Consider the following 19,157-nt stretch of genomic DNA (forward strand, 5'->3'; position numbering starts at 1 on the left):
ACCTGTGTTAACGAGGGTTCCTCACTCACACCCGTGTTAACGAGGGTTCCTCACTCACACCCGTGTTAACGAGGGTTCCTCACACACACCGTGTTGACGAGGGTTCCTCACACACACCGTGTTAACGAGGGTTCCTCACACACACCTGTCTTAACGAGGGTTCCTCACACACACCGTGTTGACGAGGGTTCCTCACACACACCTGTCTTAACGAGGGTTCCTCACTCACACCTGTGTTAACGAGGGTTCCTCACACACACCCGTGTTGACGAGGGTTCCTCACTCACACCCGTGTTGACGAGGGTTCCTCACACACACCGTGTTAACGAGGGTTCCTCCACAACGGAGGCTTGGGCGCCACTTTCCAGCTCATGCGGAAGGACTATGTGCCCCGCCGGGGGAGTGTAAGAGCAGCGTCTGAAAAGAAGCGCACGAGAGAGGCTGAGTGCCGCTCTTTGTGGAGAGATGATAAAGGGAGGACCTTGAAGCAGCTATCTAAAGCAGCTCTCTAAAGCAGCTCTCTAAAGCAGTCACCAACGCAAGCCGGATGGAGCTGCTTTCTCTCCGCCTCAAAGCGCCTGAGAACAGAAGGAGCCGTGAGGGCCCTTCCTGGCTTACATACAGTTCAGAGATGCATTTACTGTAAGCTTGTCTACTGTATCTCGAATGCAAATTGAAAAGTCAGATGAAAAACGATTCAAGGTTTTCCGAATGGGCATTCTAGAAAAACACCACGTGTATGGTGCAAAGGATTCAGCTGGATCATTACTTCTGCCAAACATCTTCATCACACATACAGGGAGTCAGGTGGCTGAGCGGTTAGGGAAGCGGGCTAGTAATCAGAAGGTTGCCAGTTTGATTCCCGGCCGTGTAAAAATGACGTTGTGTCCTTGGGCAAGGCACTTCACCCTACTTGCCTCGGGGAGAATGTCCCTGTACTTACTGTAAGTCGCTCTGGATAAGAGCATCTGCTAAATGTCTAAATGTAAATACCCCAATCAACACCTCGTTTGATGTCTCATTGATGACAATCTCAACCTCTCTCTGTATTTCTCTCCCTCCCTCTCCCTCCCGTCATAAGGAGGGCCAGAAGCACTGAGGCAGTGGGTGCTAGGGCCAGTCTAGGTGGCACCAGGGAGGGCATCACAGGCATGTGGCCTCCTGCCTGTCCTCGGAACGCCCACCTGGGCAGAGTGGGTAAGTGGGCGGAAATGATAAACACAGAATCCAGAGAATGACACAGCAGAACTTTTCCAAGCTGCTGTTTGCTCTCCAACTCATATATCTGGCACTCAAGGAGGATTTTGTGGATGGTTTACAGTTGAGAAACTATCGATATTGAATTGATGAGTCTCTCCTCCCCCCCCAGGCTGTGCGGCCCTGCCCAGCATATTGCTCGTCTTGCTGGGGGTAGCAGGCGCAGCCAGAAGCTGCCCCTCCCTCTGCACCTGCTCCGGAAACATCACCGACTGCTCTGGGCTGGGCCTGCTCTACCTCACCGCCCTTCAGCCTCTCCTCCCCTCCGACACCCTCGTCCTCCGACTACCTCACAACAACCTCTCCTCTCTGGGCGCTGGGGACCTGGGCGACCTCCCCCTCCTGGAGGACCTGGATCTGTCCAACAACCAGCTCAGCAGCCTCCAGCCCGGAGCCTTCTCAGGGCTGGGCTCCCTGCAGTGGCTCAACCTGTCGGGGAACTTCCTGGGTCCGCTCCGTCTGGCGGTGGAGCGCAGGAACCTCACGGAGCCCCAGGAGGGCGGGGCCCCGCGGGGGCTGAGCGCGGAGCTGTTCCAGGGCCTGCTGCAGCTGAAAGGCCTGGACCTGTCCTACAACGGCCTGGTGGCCCTGCCTGGGAGCCTGCTGGAGGGGCTCCAGGGCCTGGTCTGGCTGTCTCTGGCCAGGAACAGGCTGCGGGCCCTGGATAGGGCCTCCTTCGAGCCCCTGGAGAGCCTGCAGCAGCTCCAGCTGGAGGGGAACCCCTGGGAGTGTGACTGCAAGCTGAGGGACTTCAAGCACTGGATGGAGTGGATGCTGTACAGGGGTGAGCAACTACAGCACACAGGGGGGCGCTGGGGGGGCAACTACAGCACACAGGGGGGCGCTGGGGGGGCAACTACAGCACACAGGGGGGAGCTGGGGGGGCAACTACAGCACACAGGGGGGCGCTGGGGGGGCAACTACAGCACACAGGGGGGCGCTGGGGGGGCAACTACAGCACACAGGGGGGCGCTGGGGGGGCAACTACAGCACACAGGGGGGCGCTGGGGGGGCAACTACAGCACACAGGGGGGAGCTGGGGGGGCAACTACAGCACACAGGGGGGCGCTGGGGGGGCAACTACAGCACACAGGGGGGAGCTGGGGGGGCAACTACAGCACACAGGGGGGCGCTGGGGGGGCAACTACAGCACACAGGGGGGCGCTGGGGGGGCAACTACAGCACACAGGGGGGCGCTGGGTGAGCAACTACAGCACACAGGGGGGCGCTGGGTGAGCAACTACAGCACACAGGGGGGCGCTGGGGGGGCAACTACAGCACACAGGGGGGCGCTGGGGGGGCAACTACAGCACACAGGGGGGAGCTGGGGGGGCAACTACAGCACACAGGGGGGCGCTGGGGGGGCAACTACAGCACACAGGGGGGAGCTGGGGGGGCAACTACAGCACACAGGGGGGAGCTGGGGGGGCAACTACAGCACACACTGCTGTATGTGGTCACATTCTCTATCGAGTTATGAGGTATTTTGGGGGCTGTGAGGTACTTAGTAAACACAGCAGGAAGTGTGTCCTTGTGTCTGTGTTGCAGACGGCCAGGTGGACGAGGTCCGGTGCAGCCTCCCCAGGGAGCTGAAGGGCCGGGACATTCGCAGCGTTCCCGTGGAGATGTTCAACTACTGCCTCCAGCAGGAGCCCCCGGCCAAGGGCCCCGTCTACGGGCCCCTGGACCCCCGGGGCAGCCGGCCCCCCTGCATCGGCCGGGCCAACGTCGCCAACCAAGCGGGAGGCGGAGAGGACTGCGCCCGCCAGCGTCACCGGCCGGCCAGCGTGCGGCGTGCGGCGGGCACGCAGATCGTGGCGGGGGTGGTGTGTGGGGTGGTGTGTGTGATGATGGTGGTAGCAGCCACCTACGGCTGTATCTACGCCTTGCTCATGGCCAAGTACCAACGAGAGCTGAAGAACCGCGGGCAGCCTCTGATGGCGGAGGCCGGGGCCGACAACGACCCTGAGGACGCCACGGCCTCCTCCCCGGACTCCCTGGAGGAGCCGGGGCCCAAAGAGGCCAGCGGGATCGTCCACGGATACCGAATCAGCAGCTTTTAATCCAAGCCTGCTTGTAAGACTACAATTCCCCACGCTGAGAATTCTGGGTGATTGAGTTTGCTGCCTCTCTTTTCAGGGTGGTTCTAGGGGAGGGAGTGTGAGAGGTTTCCTGCTGTGCCCGAGCGTCTAGCAGCAGGGGGGAGGGGGAAGACAGGAAGTCATCTCTTGCTGCAACAGGAACCCTGCAGTTCTTCCGACCGTGTCTATGTGTTCCCTGTGGGCCTCGGTCAGCTCCAGAGCTGAGACTAAGACACCTTCCTTTATACATCTTACTATTATCGTTTGTGTTTGTTTGTGATCTGGCCAACTTTGTGTTTGAGGCTAAATCTTAACCTTAACAAGCCCAAGTCATTTGACCGAGAATCACACCTGACTGTGCTGTGTTTCTCTCCTATTTTTGCCTAAACTATCTGCATTTTCATGTCATGTGTTATTTAAAATACTGAACCAACTGCTGTTCCTCTGACTCAGTTAGAGTCAAATCAAAATAAACCAACAGTCAATCATAAACGTGCTAAGAAATTAAACAGTTTAGTATTGTGTTGTTGGTTCAATCCCTAAAAGTCGAAAAATGTTCAAACCTGCAGACACATTCACATAGACATATACTGTAATAGCCTGTAGTAGGTGTGGTATATAACAGTATACTGTTTTATAGGGAATCGTGAGGGAATCGGGCTAGTAATCCGAAGGTGGCCAGTTCGATTCCCGGTCATACCAACTGACGTTGTGTCCTTGGGCAAGGCACTTCACCCTACTTGCCTCGGGGGAATGTCCCTGTACTTACTGTAAGTCACTCTGGATAAGAGCATCTGCTAAATGACTAAAATGTAAATGTAATTGTAAATACTGCACTCACAACTCTTCAAGCAGACTTTAGAATGATACTGCCCTCTAGAGGACAACAGCAGTACAGCAGCAGCTGATATGCAGTCAAGTAACGCCTGGACGAGGCCTAGTCACACCAAAACAGCGTACTCCACATGTGAATGTGTGTATGAGATAATCTTCTGCCCAAATCTGTATAAAGTACTACTTTATAATACTATAAAGTGCAGCAGGGGAGAAGGTTTGTTTTCAAATGTAGATGGGATAGATGTAGATGGGATAGCTTTTTGGATGCATTGAATGTTATTTTCTTAATAAAAACGTGGAGGGGGACAGATTTGCCGTCTTCAAAAACTGTCTGGAAGTAATGAAACCTCCCCTGCAGTATAGCAGCAAAGCATCAACAAAACAGATTCTCCAAAAATTATATTCTTATAAGAACTCATTTCTCTTTTCTGAACGGTGTGCAAGTTTGTTAATTCTTTGTGTTTCTCAATGCACATGCAATACAAGCACTTTGTTTTTGCCGCTGCATCAATAAAGGTTTGGAACTGTCATTGGAGTGCTGTTAACTGTGCAGAAAACAATAAACTATTTATTTATCTAGACTGTGTCCTGTCATAAGAGCTTCCATCCAGCTTGATCAGATGTAGTCCAGCCTGTTGCAGTCCAGACCTGACATCGTCAGACACACGCTTTATGGTTCAGGACACAACTCAACTCCTTTAGTCACGCAAATATCACAACAGCTCACAACATCAGGTAAAAAAACCTTCAGATGAGAATTCCACCAGAGCCTCAGCGCAGCCAAGTCAAGCTCTAACACATTTCAAAACACCCAACAAATGACGCTGCTACGTTAATATGATAAACCAGCCTGTCTTAGCCCTGTTCCTCATGTTTCCCTGCTCCAACACACCTGATGAAGGGGTCGTTATCAAACTTCTGCTGGAGCAGGGAAACACCTCGAACATGCAGGGCAGTGGGTCCTGAGGACCAGGGCTGAGGGAGGTGAACATGCAGGGCAGTGGGTCCTGAGGACCAGGGCTGAGGGAGGTGAACATGCAAGGCAGTGGGTCCTGAGGACCAGGGCTGAGGGAGGTGGACATGCAGGGCAGTGGGTCCTAAGGACCAGGGCTGAGGGAGGTGAACATGCAGGGCAGTGGGTCCTGAGGACCAGGGCTGAGGGAGGTGGACATGCAGGGCAGTGGGTCCTAAGGACCAGGGCTGAGGGAGGTGGACATGCAGGGCAGTGGGTCCTGAGGACCAGGGCTGAGGGAGGTGGACATGCAGGGCAGTGGGTCCTAAGGACCAGGGCTGAGGGAGGTGGACATGCAGGGCAGTGGGTCCTGAGGACCAGGGCTGAGGGAGGTGAACATGCAGGGCAGTGGGTCCAGAGGACCAGGGCTGAGGGAGGTGGACATGCAGGGCAGTGGGTCCTGAGGACCAGGGCTGAGGGAGGTGGACATGCAGGGCAGTGGGTCCTGAGGACCAGGGCTGAGGGAGGTGAACATGCAGGGCAGTGGGTCCAGAGGACCAGGGCTGAGGGAGGTGGACATTCAGGGCAGTGGGTCCTGAGGACCAGGGCTGAGGGAAGTGGACATGCAGGGCAGTGGGTCCTGAGGACCAGGGCTGAGGAAGGTGGACATAAATGTTTCCTACGTTAAACCAGCTACAGACATCTCACCTCCAGCAATGGCGGTCTTGCCTTTAGAAGTCACAGTTACTGCGGTAACAGCAATAACAAACTTCCCGCCCCCTGTATGAACAAAACAAAACACCACTTACTAAATAAATCATTATCGCTCATGCTGAATTTCACCCAAACACATGATGTCCTTCGTCAGTGGACAGTTAGAGGGAGACAATGTGAGGGAGAGAGTGTGAGGGAGAGAGTGTGAGGGAGGCAGTGTGAGGGAGGCAGTGTGAGGGAGACGGTGTGAGGGAGGCGGTGTGAGGGAGAGAGTGTGAGGGAGAGAGTGTGAGGGAGGCAGTGTGAGGGATAGAGTGTGAGGGAGAGAGTGTGAGGGAGAGAGTGTGAGGGAGAGAGTGTGAGGGAGGCAGTGTGAGGAACCTTTGTTGTTCTCCTCCATGGGGACATAGTAGTAGAACTGGCCTGGCCGGTTCTCCACAGCCAGCCGGTACCAGAGGGGGAAGTGGTCCAGAGTGAACAGGTTGGCCTTGTCAACCGGAGTCAGGAACTTCCTGTTGGAGGAGGGAAACATGAGAAACTGGAAGCTAGAAGAAGCTGAGGGGAGATGAAGAGAGATGTGAGGAGATGAAGAGAGATGTGAGGAGATGAAGAGAGATGTGAGGAGAGAGAAGAGAGATGTGAGGAGAGATGAAGAGAGATGTGAGGAGAGATGAAGAGAGATGTGAGGAGAGAGAAGAGAGATGTGAGGAGAGATGAAGAGAGATGTGAGGAGAGATGAAGAGAGATGAGAGGAGAGATGAAGAGAGATGTGAGGAGAGATGAAGAGAGATGAGAGGAGAGATGAAGAGAGATGTGAGGAGAGATGAAGAGAGATGTGAGGAGAGATGAAGAGAGATGTGAGGAGAGATGAAGAGAGATGTGAGGAGAGAGAAGAGAGATGTGAGGAGAGATGAAGAGAGATGTGAGGAGAGAGAAGAGAGGAGAGGAGATGAGTAGGTCAGCGCTTGTGTGACTCACTTGGCCACCCTGGTCTCCACCCCGGCGTATCTGAGGACCCTGAGAAGACCAGATCGTGTCCCCAGGAAGGCTGCCTCCACCCCTGGCTCCAGCCTGCACACACACGGAGAGAACACCTTACTAACCGTACTCTAGCCTTCATACATACAGCTGCTTTTTACTGACAGAAATCTCTTCATGAAGAGAGATCTTTTCAACCAAAGCAGTGCATTAAAAAACACGAAAATCATTATTAAATGATATTTTGACTGCATCAGTCATGAAAACTTGTCTCTATCTACAGTTCATCCTCCAGGCTGACCCATACGACCCACTCAAAGGTGATTGGTTACCCGTTAGGATCAAGCAGCAGTGCTGTCCAATAAGCTTCCATGGGCGCCGTTACCACGGCGTCAAAGAGAGTCTGCTGCAGAAGCAACTCATCACCTAGGAGACAGGAAGTCAGAAGAGGTCGTCCATTCAGGAAGTGAATGCCACATATTCACGTGTCTCAATGTGTATGCTGTGTGTGTGTATTAACTTGTACATTGACAAGTATATTCATGTATATTAATGTATATAATAATGTGTATTCATTTGCATATTTATGTGTCTATGTGTGTATATTCATGTTTATATGAAATATGTGTATATTAATGTGTATATTAATGAGTATGTGTGTATATGAATAGCTGTGTATCTGTATATGAATAGCTGTGTGTGTATGTGAGGATGCCACTCACACTCCAGGTCAGGCTCCTTGCCCTGCAGGTAGCGAATGGCGGCCTGCAGCTGGGTGTATTTGCGGTGATGAGGGTCGATGTCTGTCTCACAGTACGTCCTGTGGAGGAGCAGAGTAACAGGAACATGCTGTACCTCTGCTCTCTGTGTTACTCTGCAGGCCAGCATGCCTGTTCACGGGAGGACTTGGGGAGGAAGGGGGCAGGGGGGGAGTAAGGGGGCTGAGAGGAAGGGGGCTGAGAGGAAGGGGGCTGGGAGGAAGGGGGCTGGGGGGGAGGAAGGGGGCTGAGAGGAAGGGGGCTGGGAGGAAGGGGGCTGGGAGGAAGGGGGCTGGGAGGAAGGGGGCTGGGGGGGAGGAAGGGGGCTGGGAGGAAGGGGGCTGGGGGGGCCTGATGCGTTCTGGACTCACCACTCTGCAGCGATGCTCAGGTCAGGGGAAGTGAGGTCATGCAGTCCTGAGGGGAGAGGATGGCCTCTGTGAGATCACCAGCGTTTGATGTTTTATTCACATAGCAGACATTTATCCATCCTGATAAACTGAGTTCTAACTGTGTCGGTGCTCAGAGTTGAGGAGCGGTCTGTGTTTCAGGTCTGACTAAACGAGACAAGGTTCCCAGGTCTGAGCCAGGCTGGCCGGTGAGTGAAGGAGAGGAGACACACAAACAAACTGGATTTTCTGTCCTGGTGGGGCCCGACCAATGACTCCCATTCAAACTTGTGTTAACTCTAACCTTAAGCCTTAATGCAATTCTAACCATAACTCTAAACCCGCTGAAGAAAGCGTTTGAAGTTCTGAGGCCCTGCAGAAGAGCCCCACAAGGTCACGTTTTTCATGTTTCACTAGACTGAGGACGTTTAGTGTGTTGAACAAGACTACCATGCACACGCACTCCACACACACACACACACACACACTTACCCTCCTCTACGGACACATTCCCCAGGACCATCAGCTGACCGTGTCCTTGGGTCAACACCATACCGAAGCTGGGAGACAGAGAGGAGGGATACAGATATTGAAAGATGAAAAGATCCCAGGTGCTGTATTCCTTCCAGAACAGGATGTCAGAGACTCAGAGTGGAGACATGTACGCACATTGTGCCACTTCTGTCGAAGCTTTTAAAAAGCAATTGAAGACTCTGCTATTCAAGCAGGCTTTTAGTTAGTCGAGGGGTTTTTATGGTTGTTTGTCATGTTTTCTATTTAAAATGTTCTTGTATCTTAATTTGTGGTGTTGTATTGAATTTTGTTGTGAAGCACTTTGTGACTTTTATCTGTGAGAGGTGCTATACAAATAAACTTTACTTACATGGACACACACGCCAGTAAACGAGACATTACATTTAACCCAGCTACAACATGCTTCCTATAGTTCACATACAGTCCATGAACAAGGAGATATAAGGTATTGTGAATTTTGACTGTTACCTGAAAGGAGTCTCATCGATGTTGGTGTAGAAATAATTGTTGATTAAGAACAAGGGTCTTTTCTCTTTATCTACCGACGCCCTGATGTTTAAAGTGAGGCTTCCCATCTCCCCCTTCACCATGGCTGTTCTCAACTGGAGATAACACACACACACACGTGTTATGTCTGGGCCCAGACGTGTCTGAGCTGTGCTGAGAGGTGTGTGTGTGTGTGTGCTGAGAGGTGTGTGTGTGTGCTGAGAGGTGTGTGTGTGTGTGTGTGTGTGCTGAGAGGTGTGTGTGTGTGTGCTGAGAGGTGTGTGTGTGCTGAGAGGTGTGTGTGTGCTGAGAGGTGTGTGTGTGCTGAGAGGTGTGTGTGTGCTGAGAGGCGTGTGTGTGCTGAGAGGTGTGTGTGTGTGTGCTGAGAGGTGTGTGTGCTGAGAGGTGTGTGTGTGCTGAGTGGTGTGTGTGTGTGTGCTGAGAGGTGTGTGTGTGTGCTGAGAGGTGTGTGTGTGCTGAGAGGTGTGTGTGTGTGTGCTGAGAGGTGTGTGTGTGCTGAGAAGTGTGTGTGTGCTGAGAGGTGTGTGTGTGTGTGCTGAGAGGTGTGTGTGTGCTGAGAGGTGTGTGTGTGCTGAGAGGTGTGTGTGTGTGTGCTGAGAGGTGTGTGTGTGCTGAGAGGTGTGTGTGTGCTGAGAGGTGTGTGTGTGTGTGCTGAGAGGTGTGTGTGTGCTGAGAGGTGTGTGTGTGCTGAGAGGTGTGTGTGTGTGTGCTGAGAGGTGTGTGTGTGCTGAGAGGTGTGTGTGTGCTGAGAGGTGTGTGTGTGTGTGCTGAGAGGTGTGTGTGTGTGTGTGTGTGCTGAGAGGTGTGTGTGTGTGTGCTGAGAGGTGTGTGTGTGCTGAGAGGTGTGTGTGTGTGTGCTGAGAGGTGTGTGTGTGCTGAGAGGTGTGTGTGTGCTGAGAGGTGTGTGTGTGTGTGCTGAGAGGTGTGTGTGTGCTGAGAGGTGTGTGTGTGTGTGCTGAGAGGTGTGTGTGTGTGTGTGTGTGTGCTGAGAGGTGTGTGTGTGCTGAGAGGTGTGTGTGTGTGTGCTGAGAGGTGTGTGTGTGCTGAGAGGTGTGTGTGTGCTGAGAGGTGTGTGTGTGTGCTGAGAGGTGTGTGTGTGCTGAGAGGTGTGTGTGTGCTGAGAGGTGTGTGTGTGTGTGCTGAGAGGTGTGTGTGTGCTGAGAGGTGTGTGTGTGCTGAGAGGTGTGTGTGTGTGTGCTGAGAGGTGTGTGTGTGTGTGTGCTGAGAGGTGTGTGTGTGTGTGTGTGCTGAGAGGTGTGTGTGTGCTGAGAGGTGTGTGTGTGTGTGCTGAGAGGTGTGTGTGTGTGTGCTGAGAGGTGTGTGTGTGTTCACTCACGGTCTCCTGCGTGTCCTCCCACTCCACCTCCGCCAGGTCCACACTGTTGTAGTTAGGTTTGGGCTTCAGAGTCTTCCCATCTTTATACTGGAGGACAGAGACAAGGAGCAGGAAGGAGACAAGGAGCAGGGAGGAGACAAGGAGCAGGAAGGAGACAAGGAGCAGGAAGGAGACAAGGAGCAGGGAGGAGACAAGGAGCAGGAAGGAGACAAGGAGCAGGGAGGAGACAAGGAGCAGGGAGGAGACAAGGAGCAGGGAGGAGACAAGGAGCAGGGAGGAGACAAGGAGCAGGGAGGAGACAAGGAGACAAGGAGGAGACAAGGAGCAGGGAGGAGACAAGGAGCAGGGAGGAGACAAGGAGACAAGGAGGAGACAAGGAGCAGGGAGGAGACAAGGAGCAGGGAGGAGACAAGGAGCAGGGAGGAGACAAAGAGACAAGGAGGAGACAAGGAGCAGGGAGGAGACAAGGAGCAGGGAGGAGACAAGGAGCAGGGAGGAGACAAGGAGGAGACAAGGAGCAGGGAGGAGACAAAGAGACAAGGAGGAGACAAGGAGCAGGGAGGAGACAAGGAGCAGGGAGGAGACAAGGAGCAGGGAGGAGACAAGGAGCAGGGAGGAGACAAGGAGCAGGGAGGAGACAAGGAGACAAGGAGGAGACAAGGAGCAGGGAGGAGACAAGGAGCAGGGAGGAGACAAGGAGCAGGGAGGAGACAAGGAGCAGGGAGGAGACAAAGAGACAAGGAGGAGACAAGGAGCAGGGAGGAGACAAGGAGCAGGGAGGAGACAAGGAGCAGGGAGGAGACAAGGAGACAAGGAGGAGACAAGGAGCAGGGAGGAGACAAGGAGCAGGAAGGAGACAAGGAGCAGGAAGGAGACAAGGAGCAGGGAGGAGACAAGGAGCAGGGAGGAGACAAGGAGCAGGGAGGAGACAAAGAGACAAGGAGGAGACAAGGAGACAAGGAGGAGACAAGGAGACAAGGAGGAGACAAGGAGCAGGGAGGAGACAAGGAGCAGGGAGGAGACAAGGAGCAGGGAGGAGACAAGGAGCAGGGAGGAGACAAAGAGACAAGGAGGAGACAAGGAGACAAGGAGGAGACAAGGAGCAGGGAGGAGACAAGGAGCAGGGAGGAGACAAGGAGCAGGGAGGAGACAAGAAGACAAGGAGCAAGGAGGAGACAAGGAGCAGGGAGGAGACAAGAAGACAAGGAGCAGGGAGGAGACAAGGAGCAGGAAGAAGACAAAGAGACAAGGAGGAGACAAGGAGACAAGGAGGAGACAAGGAGCAGGGAGGAGACAAGGAGCAGGGAGGAGACAAGGAGACAAGGAGCAGGGAGGAGACAAGGAGACAAGGAGCAGGGAGGAGACAAGAAGCAGGGAGGAGACAAGGAGACAAGGAGCAGGGAGGAGACAAGGAGACAAGGAGCAGGGAGGAGACAAGGAGACAAGGAGCAGGAAGGAGCAGGGAGGAGGGAGGAGCAGGCAGGAGCAGGGAGGAGACGAGAGAATGGAGGATAGAAGGAAAGCTACATGAGATACGTAACACATAGACACTAAAGGATAAAAACAAGAAACGATCATCTGTCTGCTTCCAGAGGAACTCACAGAGACAGAAGTCAAAGAGACTGCAACTTTATTATAATAATATCATAATAATGTGTTCATTTGGCAGACACTGTATCTAAAGCAACATGAAAGGTAGGAGGGGGTATTTGAACTTGCAACCTCTTGATCTGCAGTCAAATGCTCTACCCATCCCTAAGCAGAGAAATAAACTTGAATCACCAGAGGTCGAAGGTCAGGGTGGGACAGGATGTAGCCGTTGTTGGTGACCAGGAAGGCGTAACCATGGGGACCCAGCTGATAGGCAGAAACACAGAATCATCCAGGATTAAAGGATTAAATATGAAAAAAGCTATTTTCTTCATGAAGCCACCGGCAGACTGACCATGTATCTGGGCGCCAGCTTCATCACCTCCAGCAGGGGGATGTCCGACCCCACCACCCCCAGCAGGATCCCGTGGGACAGCTGGGGACACATCACACAACATCAGGTCACCATGACAACACGTCACACAACACCAGGTCACCAAGACAACACGTCACACAACACCAGGTCACCAAGACGACATCACACAACACCAGGTCACCAAGACGACATCACACAACACCAGGTCACCAAGACAACACGTCACACAACACCAGGTCACCAAGACGACATCACACAACACCAGGTCACCAAGACAACACGTCACACAACACCAGGTCACCAAGACGACATCACACAACACCAGGTCACCAAGAAGACACGTCACACAACACCAGGTCACCAAGACGACATTACACAACACCAGGTCACCAAGACGACATCACACAACACCAGGTCACCAAAACGACATCACACAACATCAGGTCACCAAGACGACACGTCACACAAAACCAGGTCACCAAGACGACACGTCACACAAAACCAGGTCACCAAGACGACACGTCACACAACACCAGGTCAACAAGACAACACGCTTTTTATGGTGAACAAAATAAAAGGAAATTCAACTGATTAACCATCACCCTGACTTTACTGATGCACCAACAAGGTGTTGGGTGGTGTTATTCTGTTACAGTTACAGTAGACCCACACAGCTACAGAGCTGTAGAAGGTGTACTTGAGTAAACCTCGTTCAAGAGTGATGACCAAACCACCACTGCAGCAGCACCATAACACCAAGCGTCTTTCACCTCAAAAACAGGATCAATTACCTCTTTTACAGTGATGCTTGGAAGTGCCTCTACTTTACTTAAGGGAGTCAGGTGGCTGTTTAGGGAATCGGGCTAGTAATCTGAAGGTTGCCAGTCCGATTCCCGGCCGGGAAAGGCATTTCACCCTACTTGCCTTGGGGGAATGTCCCTGTACTTATTGTAAGTTGCTCTGGATAAGAGCGTCTGCTAAATGACTAAATGTAAATTTACTCCTTGTCTGTGAGGATCTACTCACTGTCTCCTTCTTCTTGCTGAAGACGGGCATGGCCACCGAGGTCATGAGCAACAGACTCTGAGCCTTGGTGTTGAAGAGCTGAGGGCGAGAGAGGGTCGTTACCATCACAGCCCCTCCAACATCCTCCCCGCTGCATTAAGCTCCAACAGCATGTAAGACAGCATGATCAGCCCACTACGGGTTCCTGCAGTTCAGACTCCCTCCAGGAGAGGGGGCTGGAGCACTAGGGACGTCTATGAATGTTCTGAGGGGAGACTTAAGCTTCAGCTACTAGGAGAGGAGAGAAATCTGTTTTTGTTCTTCACAACACAGGGGGTATGCAGTAACTGTTGTATACGCTGTTCATAGCGTGGGGTGTTACCAGTGCTTACAGCTGATCTATTGCGGATTTATTGACCAGACTAGTCTAAGTTTTACCTCCTTGGTATTGGGAAGCTGTCAGGTCCGTGGAGCCATGAGACAACAAGAAGCAGTCGCAACAGACCAATGAGTGACAGGGATGACATGACACACACTCACAAAAAACACAAAGTACCAGACAAGGTGGGTCATGTGGAATGTAGAGTGAGGTATGAGCTGGCGTGTTGCTGATGAATGGACCCTAGTGGAAGAGCTGTGAGGGCCACAGCTGGTCATCTCACCACCGTGTCCATGTAGGCCTCAGTCCAGATGATGTCATGGTCGTGGTTGATGACCATGGGCCGGCTCAGAACATGCAGGTACTCCATGACGTTCTCCTGGACGTCCGCCAGAGTGGAGACATGTGTGTAGTAACCTGCACACACACACACACACACACGCACACACATGCAGGTACACACACACAGTATTCTTAGACATCTGAGGCCACACAATATACTCTCCTTGATTGTTACAAGCTCTCCACTATTATCAGTGAACTATAACTCCCACATCAACACTTCTTATCTGGGAGTTTTTGAACCCACACACCTTTGTTGTTACAGGCTATCCACTTGGTGTTGTCAGCAAACGTCATCTCTCTGCCGATGAGGTAGGTGAAGACCCTCACCTGAACACAGACACAGGTGAGCTCTCATGACGACACGTACGGACCCAGACATTGGGCCCACAACAAGCCACAGAAGGCAAACTTAATCATGGTAACACTGAACTGTTGTGTTCTGACAGAGATGCTGTCACAACACACCAAGAGGAGAGAGTGGAGAGAGCAGGGTGGAGAGAGCAGGATGGAGAGAGCAGGATGGAGAGAGCAGGGTGGAGAGAGCAGGATGGAGAGAGCAGGATGGAGAGAGCAGGATGGAGAGAGCAGGGTGGAGAGAGCAGGATGGAGAGAGCAGGATGGAGAGAGCAGGATGTAGAGAGCAGGGTGGAGAGAGCAGGATGGAGAGAGCAGGATGTAGAGAGCAGGATGTAGAGAGCAGGGTGGAGAGAGCAGGATGTAGAGAGCAGGATGGAGAGAGCAGGGTGGAGAGAGCAGGATGGAGAGAGCAGGATGGAGAGAGCAGGATGGAGAGAGCAGGGTGGAGAGAGCAGGATGGAGAGAGCAGGGTGGAGAGAGCAGGGTGGAGAGAGCAGGATGGAGAGAGCAGGATGGAGAGAGCAGGATGGAGAGAGCAGGGTGGAGAGAGCAGGATGGAGAGAGCAGGGTGGAGAGAGCAGGATGGAGAGAGCAGGGTGGAGAGAGCAGGGTGGAGAGAGCAGGATGGAGAGAGCAGGGTGGAGAGAGCAGGGTGGAGAGAGCAGGATGGAGAGAGCAGGATGGAGAGAGCAGGGTGGAGAGAGCAGGATGGAGAGAGCAGGATGGAGAGAGCAGGATGTAGAGAGCAGGGTGGAGAGAGCAGGACGGAGAGAGCAGGATGGAGAGAGCAGGATGTAGAGAGCAGGGTGGAGAGAGCAGGATGGAGAGAGCAGGATGGAGAGAGCAGGGTGGAGAGAGCAGGATGGAGAGAGCAGGGTGGAGAGAGCAGGATGGAGAGAGCAGGATGGAGAGAGCAGGGTGGAGAGAGCAGGATGGAGAGAGCAGGATGGAGAGAGCAGGGTGGAGAGAGCAGGACGGAGAGAGCAGGATGGAGAGAGCAGGGTGGAGAGAGCAGGATGGAGAGAGCAGGATGGAGAGAGCAGGGTGGAGAGAGCAGGATGGAGAGAGCAGGATGGAGAGAGCAGGATGGAGAGAGCAGGGTGGAGAGAGCAGGATGGAGAGAGCAGGATGGAGAGAGCAGGGTGGAGAGAGCAGGATGGAGAGAGCAGGATGGAGAGAGCAGGATGGAGAGAGCAGGGTGGAGAGAGCAGGATGGAGAGAGCAGGATGGAGAGAGCAGGATGGAGAGAGCAGGGTGGAGAGAGCAGGATGGAGAGAGCAGGATGGAGAGAGCAGGATGGAGAGAGCAGGGTGGAGAGAGCAAGATGGAGAGAGCAGGGTGGAGAGAGCAGGATGGAGAGAGCAGGGTGGAGAGAGCAGGGTGGAGAGAGCAGGATGGAGAGAGCAGGGTGGAGAGAGCAGGATGGAGAGAGCAGGATGGAGAGAGCAGGGTGGAGAGAGCAGGATGGAGAGAGCAGGATGGAGAGAGCAGGATGGAGAGAGCAGGATGGAGAGAGCAGGGTGGAGAGAGCAGGATGGAGAGAGCAGGATGGAGAGAGCAGGGTGGAGAGAGCAGGATGGAGAGAGCAGGGTGGAGAGAGCAGGGTGGAGAGAGCAGGATGGAGAGAGCAGGATGGAGAGAGCAGGATGGAGAGAGCAGGGTGGAGAGAGCAGGATGGAGAGAGCAGGGTGGAGAGAGCAGGGTGGAGAGAGCAGGACGGAGAGAGCAGGATGGAGAGAGCAGGGTGGAGAGAGCAGGATGGAGAGAGCAGGATGGAGAGAGCAGGGTGGAGAGAGCAGGATGGAGAGAGCAGGATGGAGAGAGCAGGATGGAGAGAGCAGGGTGGAGAGAGCAGGATGGAGAGAGCAGGATGGAGAGAGCAGGGTGGAGAGAGCAGGATGGAGAGAGCAGGGTGGAGAGAGCAGGATGGAGAGAGCAGGATGGAGAGAGCAGGATGGAGAGAGCAGGATGGAGAGAGCAGGATGGAGAGAGCAGGGTGGAGAGAGCAGGATGGAGAGAGCAGGATGGAGAGAGCAGGGTGGAGAGAGCAGGATGGAGAGAGCAGGATGGAGAGAGCAGGGTGGAGAGAGCAGGATGGAGAGAGCAGGGTGGAGAGAGCAGGGTGGAGAGAGCAGGATGGAGAGAGCAGGATGGAGAGAGCAGGATGGAGAGAGCAGGGTGGAGAGAGCAGGATGGAGAGAGCAGGATGGAGAGAGCAGGATGGAGAGAGCAGGATGGAGAGAGCAGGGTGGAGAGAGCAGGATGGAGAGAGCAGGATGGAGAGAGCAGGATGGAGAGAGCAGGGTGGAGAGAGCAGGATGGAGAGAGCAGGATGGAGAGAGCAGGATGGAGAGAGCAGGGTGGAGAGAGCAGGATGGAGAGAGCAGGATGGAGAGAGCAGGGTGGAGAGAGCAGGATGGAGAGAGCAGGGTGGAGAGAGCAGGGTGGAGAGAGCAGGATGGAGAGAGCAGGATGGAGAGAGCAGGATGGAGAGAGCAGGGTGGAGAGAGCAGGGTGGAGAGAGCAGGATGGAGAGAGCAGGATGGAGAGAGCAGGATGGAGAGAGCAGGGTGGAGAGAGCAGGATGGAGAGAGCAGGATGGAGAGAGCAGGATGGAGAGAGCAGGGTGGAGAGAGCAGGATGGAGAGAGCAGGATGGAGAGAGCAGGGTGGAGAGAGCAGGGTGGAGAGAGCAGGGTGGAGAGAGCAGGATGGAGAGAGCAGGATGGAGAGAGCAGGGTGGAGAGAGCAGGATGGAGAGAGCAGGATGGAGAGAGCAGGATGGAGAGAGCAGGATGTAGAGAGCAGGGTGGAGAGAGCAGGATGGAGAGAGCAGGGTGGAGAGAGCAGGATGGAGAGAGCAGGGTGGAGAGAGCAGGGTGGAGAGAGCAGGATGGAGAGAGCAGGGTGGAGAGAGCAGGATGGAGAGAGCAGGGTGGAGAGAGCAGGGTGGAGAGAGCAGGGTGGAGAGAGCAGGATGGAGAGAGCAGGGTGGAGAGAGCAGGGTGGAGAGAGCAGGGTGGAGAGAGCAGGATGGAGAGAGCAGGGTGGAGAGAGCAGGATGGAGAGAGCAGGATGGAGAGAGCAGGATGGAGAGAGCAGGGTGGAGAGAGCAGGATGGAGAGAGCAGGATGGAGAGAGCAGGATGGAGAGAGCAGGATGGAGAGAGCAGGCAGCTTTAGCCTACCCTGCGATCTGGCCAGTTGAACTCCTCGAACACGGACTGGAAGTCCTCCATGGCTCCGTCTGTGATCAGCATGATGGCCTGGTTACACAGGCTGCCCTGGCCCTTGGTGGAGGCCTGGAGGAAGCGACACGCAGGGTGTGATACCCACTCAACATGGTGCTGCCCACGTGGGAGAGTGTGTGATGCTGTGTGTGTGATGCTGTGAGTGTGATGCTGTGTGTGTGATGCTGTGCATGCGTGTTGGTGTGTGAGGTGGAGGAGGTGGAGGAGGAGGGGGCGTGTTGGTGTGTGAGGGTGTGTGAGGGTGTGTGAGTGCGTGTGAGTGCGTGTGGGAACATATTTTATCAGGTGCTGGGGGGGCTTAATGTTGCGGGGCGTTGCCTTGTTGGTGGATTTTCAAGTCATCATCATTTAAATTCTCTTGCTGTCAGCAGGGGGTAATGGGGGGTTGATGTGTGAGTGTGTGTGAATGAGTGTATGTGTGTATTGGTGTGTGTGGTGGAGGAGGAGGGGGCGTAGACACGAACCTCGTTGAGGATTTTGAAGGCTTCCTTCATGGCCACCTTGATCTTGGCCTCTCCTTTCACATGCAGCTCATCCACAAGAACCTTGAAGTGCTTCACACAGGAGAAAGAAAAGGACACTTGGAGAGGGAACACGATTCGTACGCACTTCACATGGACATACAGTAGAACAGCAAATATGAAGGACCATGGACAGGAGATGAACAGGGCATCCACACCAACCTAAACCCCACAGGACAGACCCAAACAGGTCACGCTCCCCGCACACTTTGTTGATTCCCACAGAACACTTCTAGAAGCGTCTTGGTGTTTGTGGTTAGTTAACCTAAGCTGAGCAGATAACGGCTTTTGGGCTCCTAACTGACCTCCTAACTGAGACCAGGGAAGCCGATAGGCAGGTTAACCTCTCAGACTGGCACAGAGGAAACTCACCTCACGTAACCTGTAGCAGAACACACTGAGGTAGGCCCACTGGGACTGGACACAAACATACACATACACACACAGACACACATGAGACACACACAAACATGTAGACACACACACACACACATGCAGACACACATATGCACAAACGTACGCATACACACACAAACAGACAAGTACGCACATCCAAAAATACACAAACAAACACAGACATCATTTCTCTTGGCCGTAACGCAGAAATGGAAACAGTAGTCTGAGAGCAGGGTCAAAGGTTCAGAGGAAAATCCCAGAGTGACCTGGCCTGGTCTTCAGGATGGACTGTTTAAGGAACTAGGTCAGAACCACGTTGAGCCGACTTTGCTACCCTCAGCAGAAGCATCTGCCCCTCCCTCTCCTAGCCGGGTGTGGATGGACAGTCGACAGAGTGACTCCAAAGCAAGCAGAAGATGCCTCGGTCTTATTGGGAAGTTAGCCCGCTTGTGGATCAGCTAGACTTAGCTTAACTGAAGCAGATAATGGACTTACCTCGCGGTTGTCCAAGTCAGCCTGAACCAGAGTGCCCCTGAAACAAGGCTCCACATAACGGACGTAGTCTGTGTACTGTGGGAGACACAGGAGACACCTTG

The 19,157-nt window shown here is 53.8% G+C and overlaps 2 protein-coding genes across 2 annotated transcripts in view; one reads left to right on the forward strand and one right to left on the reverse strand.

The window, feature by feature from the left end:
- cacna2d4b (calcium channel, voltage-dependent, alpha 2/delta subunit 4b) overlaps window positions 1-19,157 on the reverse strand; it is a 45,857-nt gene that overhangs the window by 15,441 nt on the left and 11,259 nt on the right. Inside the window, exons 9-26 of the mRNA XM_067234412.1 lie at window positions 19,057-19,131; window positions 18,109-18,198; window positions 17,582-17,695; window positions 14,287-14,365; window positions 13,977-14,110; window positions 13,753-13,770; window positions 13,336-13,413; window positions 12,289-12,369; window positions 12,126-12,200; window positions 10,344-10,430; window positions 8,969-9,102; window positions 8,459-8,526; window positions 7,949-7,994; window positions 7,542-7,639; window positions 7,152-7,245; window positions 6,820-6,912; window positions 6,223-6,353; window positions 5,836-5,907 (exon numbers count right to left, since the gene is read on the reverse strand). Of these exons, the coding sequence (XP_067090513.1) occupies window positions 5,836-5,907; window positions 6,223-6,353; window positions 6,820-6,912; window positions 7,152-7,245; window positions 7,542-7,639; window positions 7,949-7,994; window positions 8,459-8,526; window positions 8,969-9,102; window positions 10,344-10,430; window positions 12,126-12,200; window positions 12,289-12,369; window positions 13,336-13,413; window positions 13,753-13,770; window positions 13,977-14,110; window positions 14,287-14,365; window positions 17,582-17,695; window positions 18,109-18,198; window positions 19,057-19,131 (1,567 nt within the window). The remainder of the gene's footprint in view (window positions 1-5,835; window positions 5,908-6,222; window positions 6,354-6,819; window positions 6,913-7,151; window positions 7,246-7,541; window positions 7,640-7,948; window positions 7,995-8,458; window positions 8,527-8,968; window positions 9,103-10,343; window positions 10,431-12,125; window positions 12,201-12,288; window positions 12,370-13,335; window positions 13,414-13,752; window positions 13,771-13,976; window positions 14,111-14,286; window positions 14,366-17,581; window positions 17,696-18,108; window positions 18,199-19,056; window positions 19,132-19,157) is intronic.
- Window positions 1,110-3,320, forward strand: LOC136941807 (leucine-rich repeat and transmembrane domain-containing protein 2-like). Its single transcript, XM_067234413.1, has 3 exons — window positions 1,110-1,197; window positions 1,370-2,041; window positions 2,806-3,320. The coding sequence occupies exons 1-3, from the start codon at window positions 1,152-1,154 to the stop codon at window positions 3,318-3,320; spliced, it is 1,233 nt and encodes a 410-aa protein (XP_067090514.1). The 5' UTR covers window positions 1,110-1,151.

Source organism: Osmerus mordax, chromosome 4 (genome assembly GCF_038355195.1).
Source record: "Osmerus mordax isolate fOsmMor3 chromosome 4, fOsmMor3.pri, whole genome shotgun sequence".
Classification (NCBI taxonomy): domain Eukaryota; kingdom Metazoa; phylum Chordata; class Actinopteri; order Osmeriformes; family Osmeridae; genus Osmerus; species Osmerus mordax.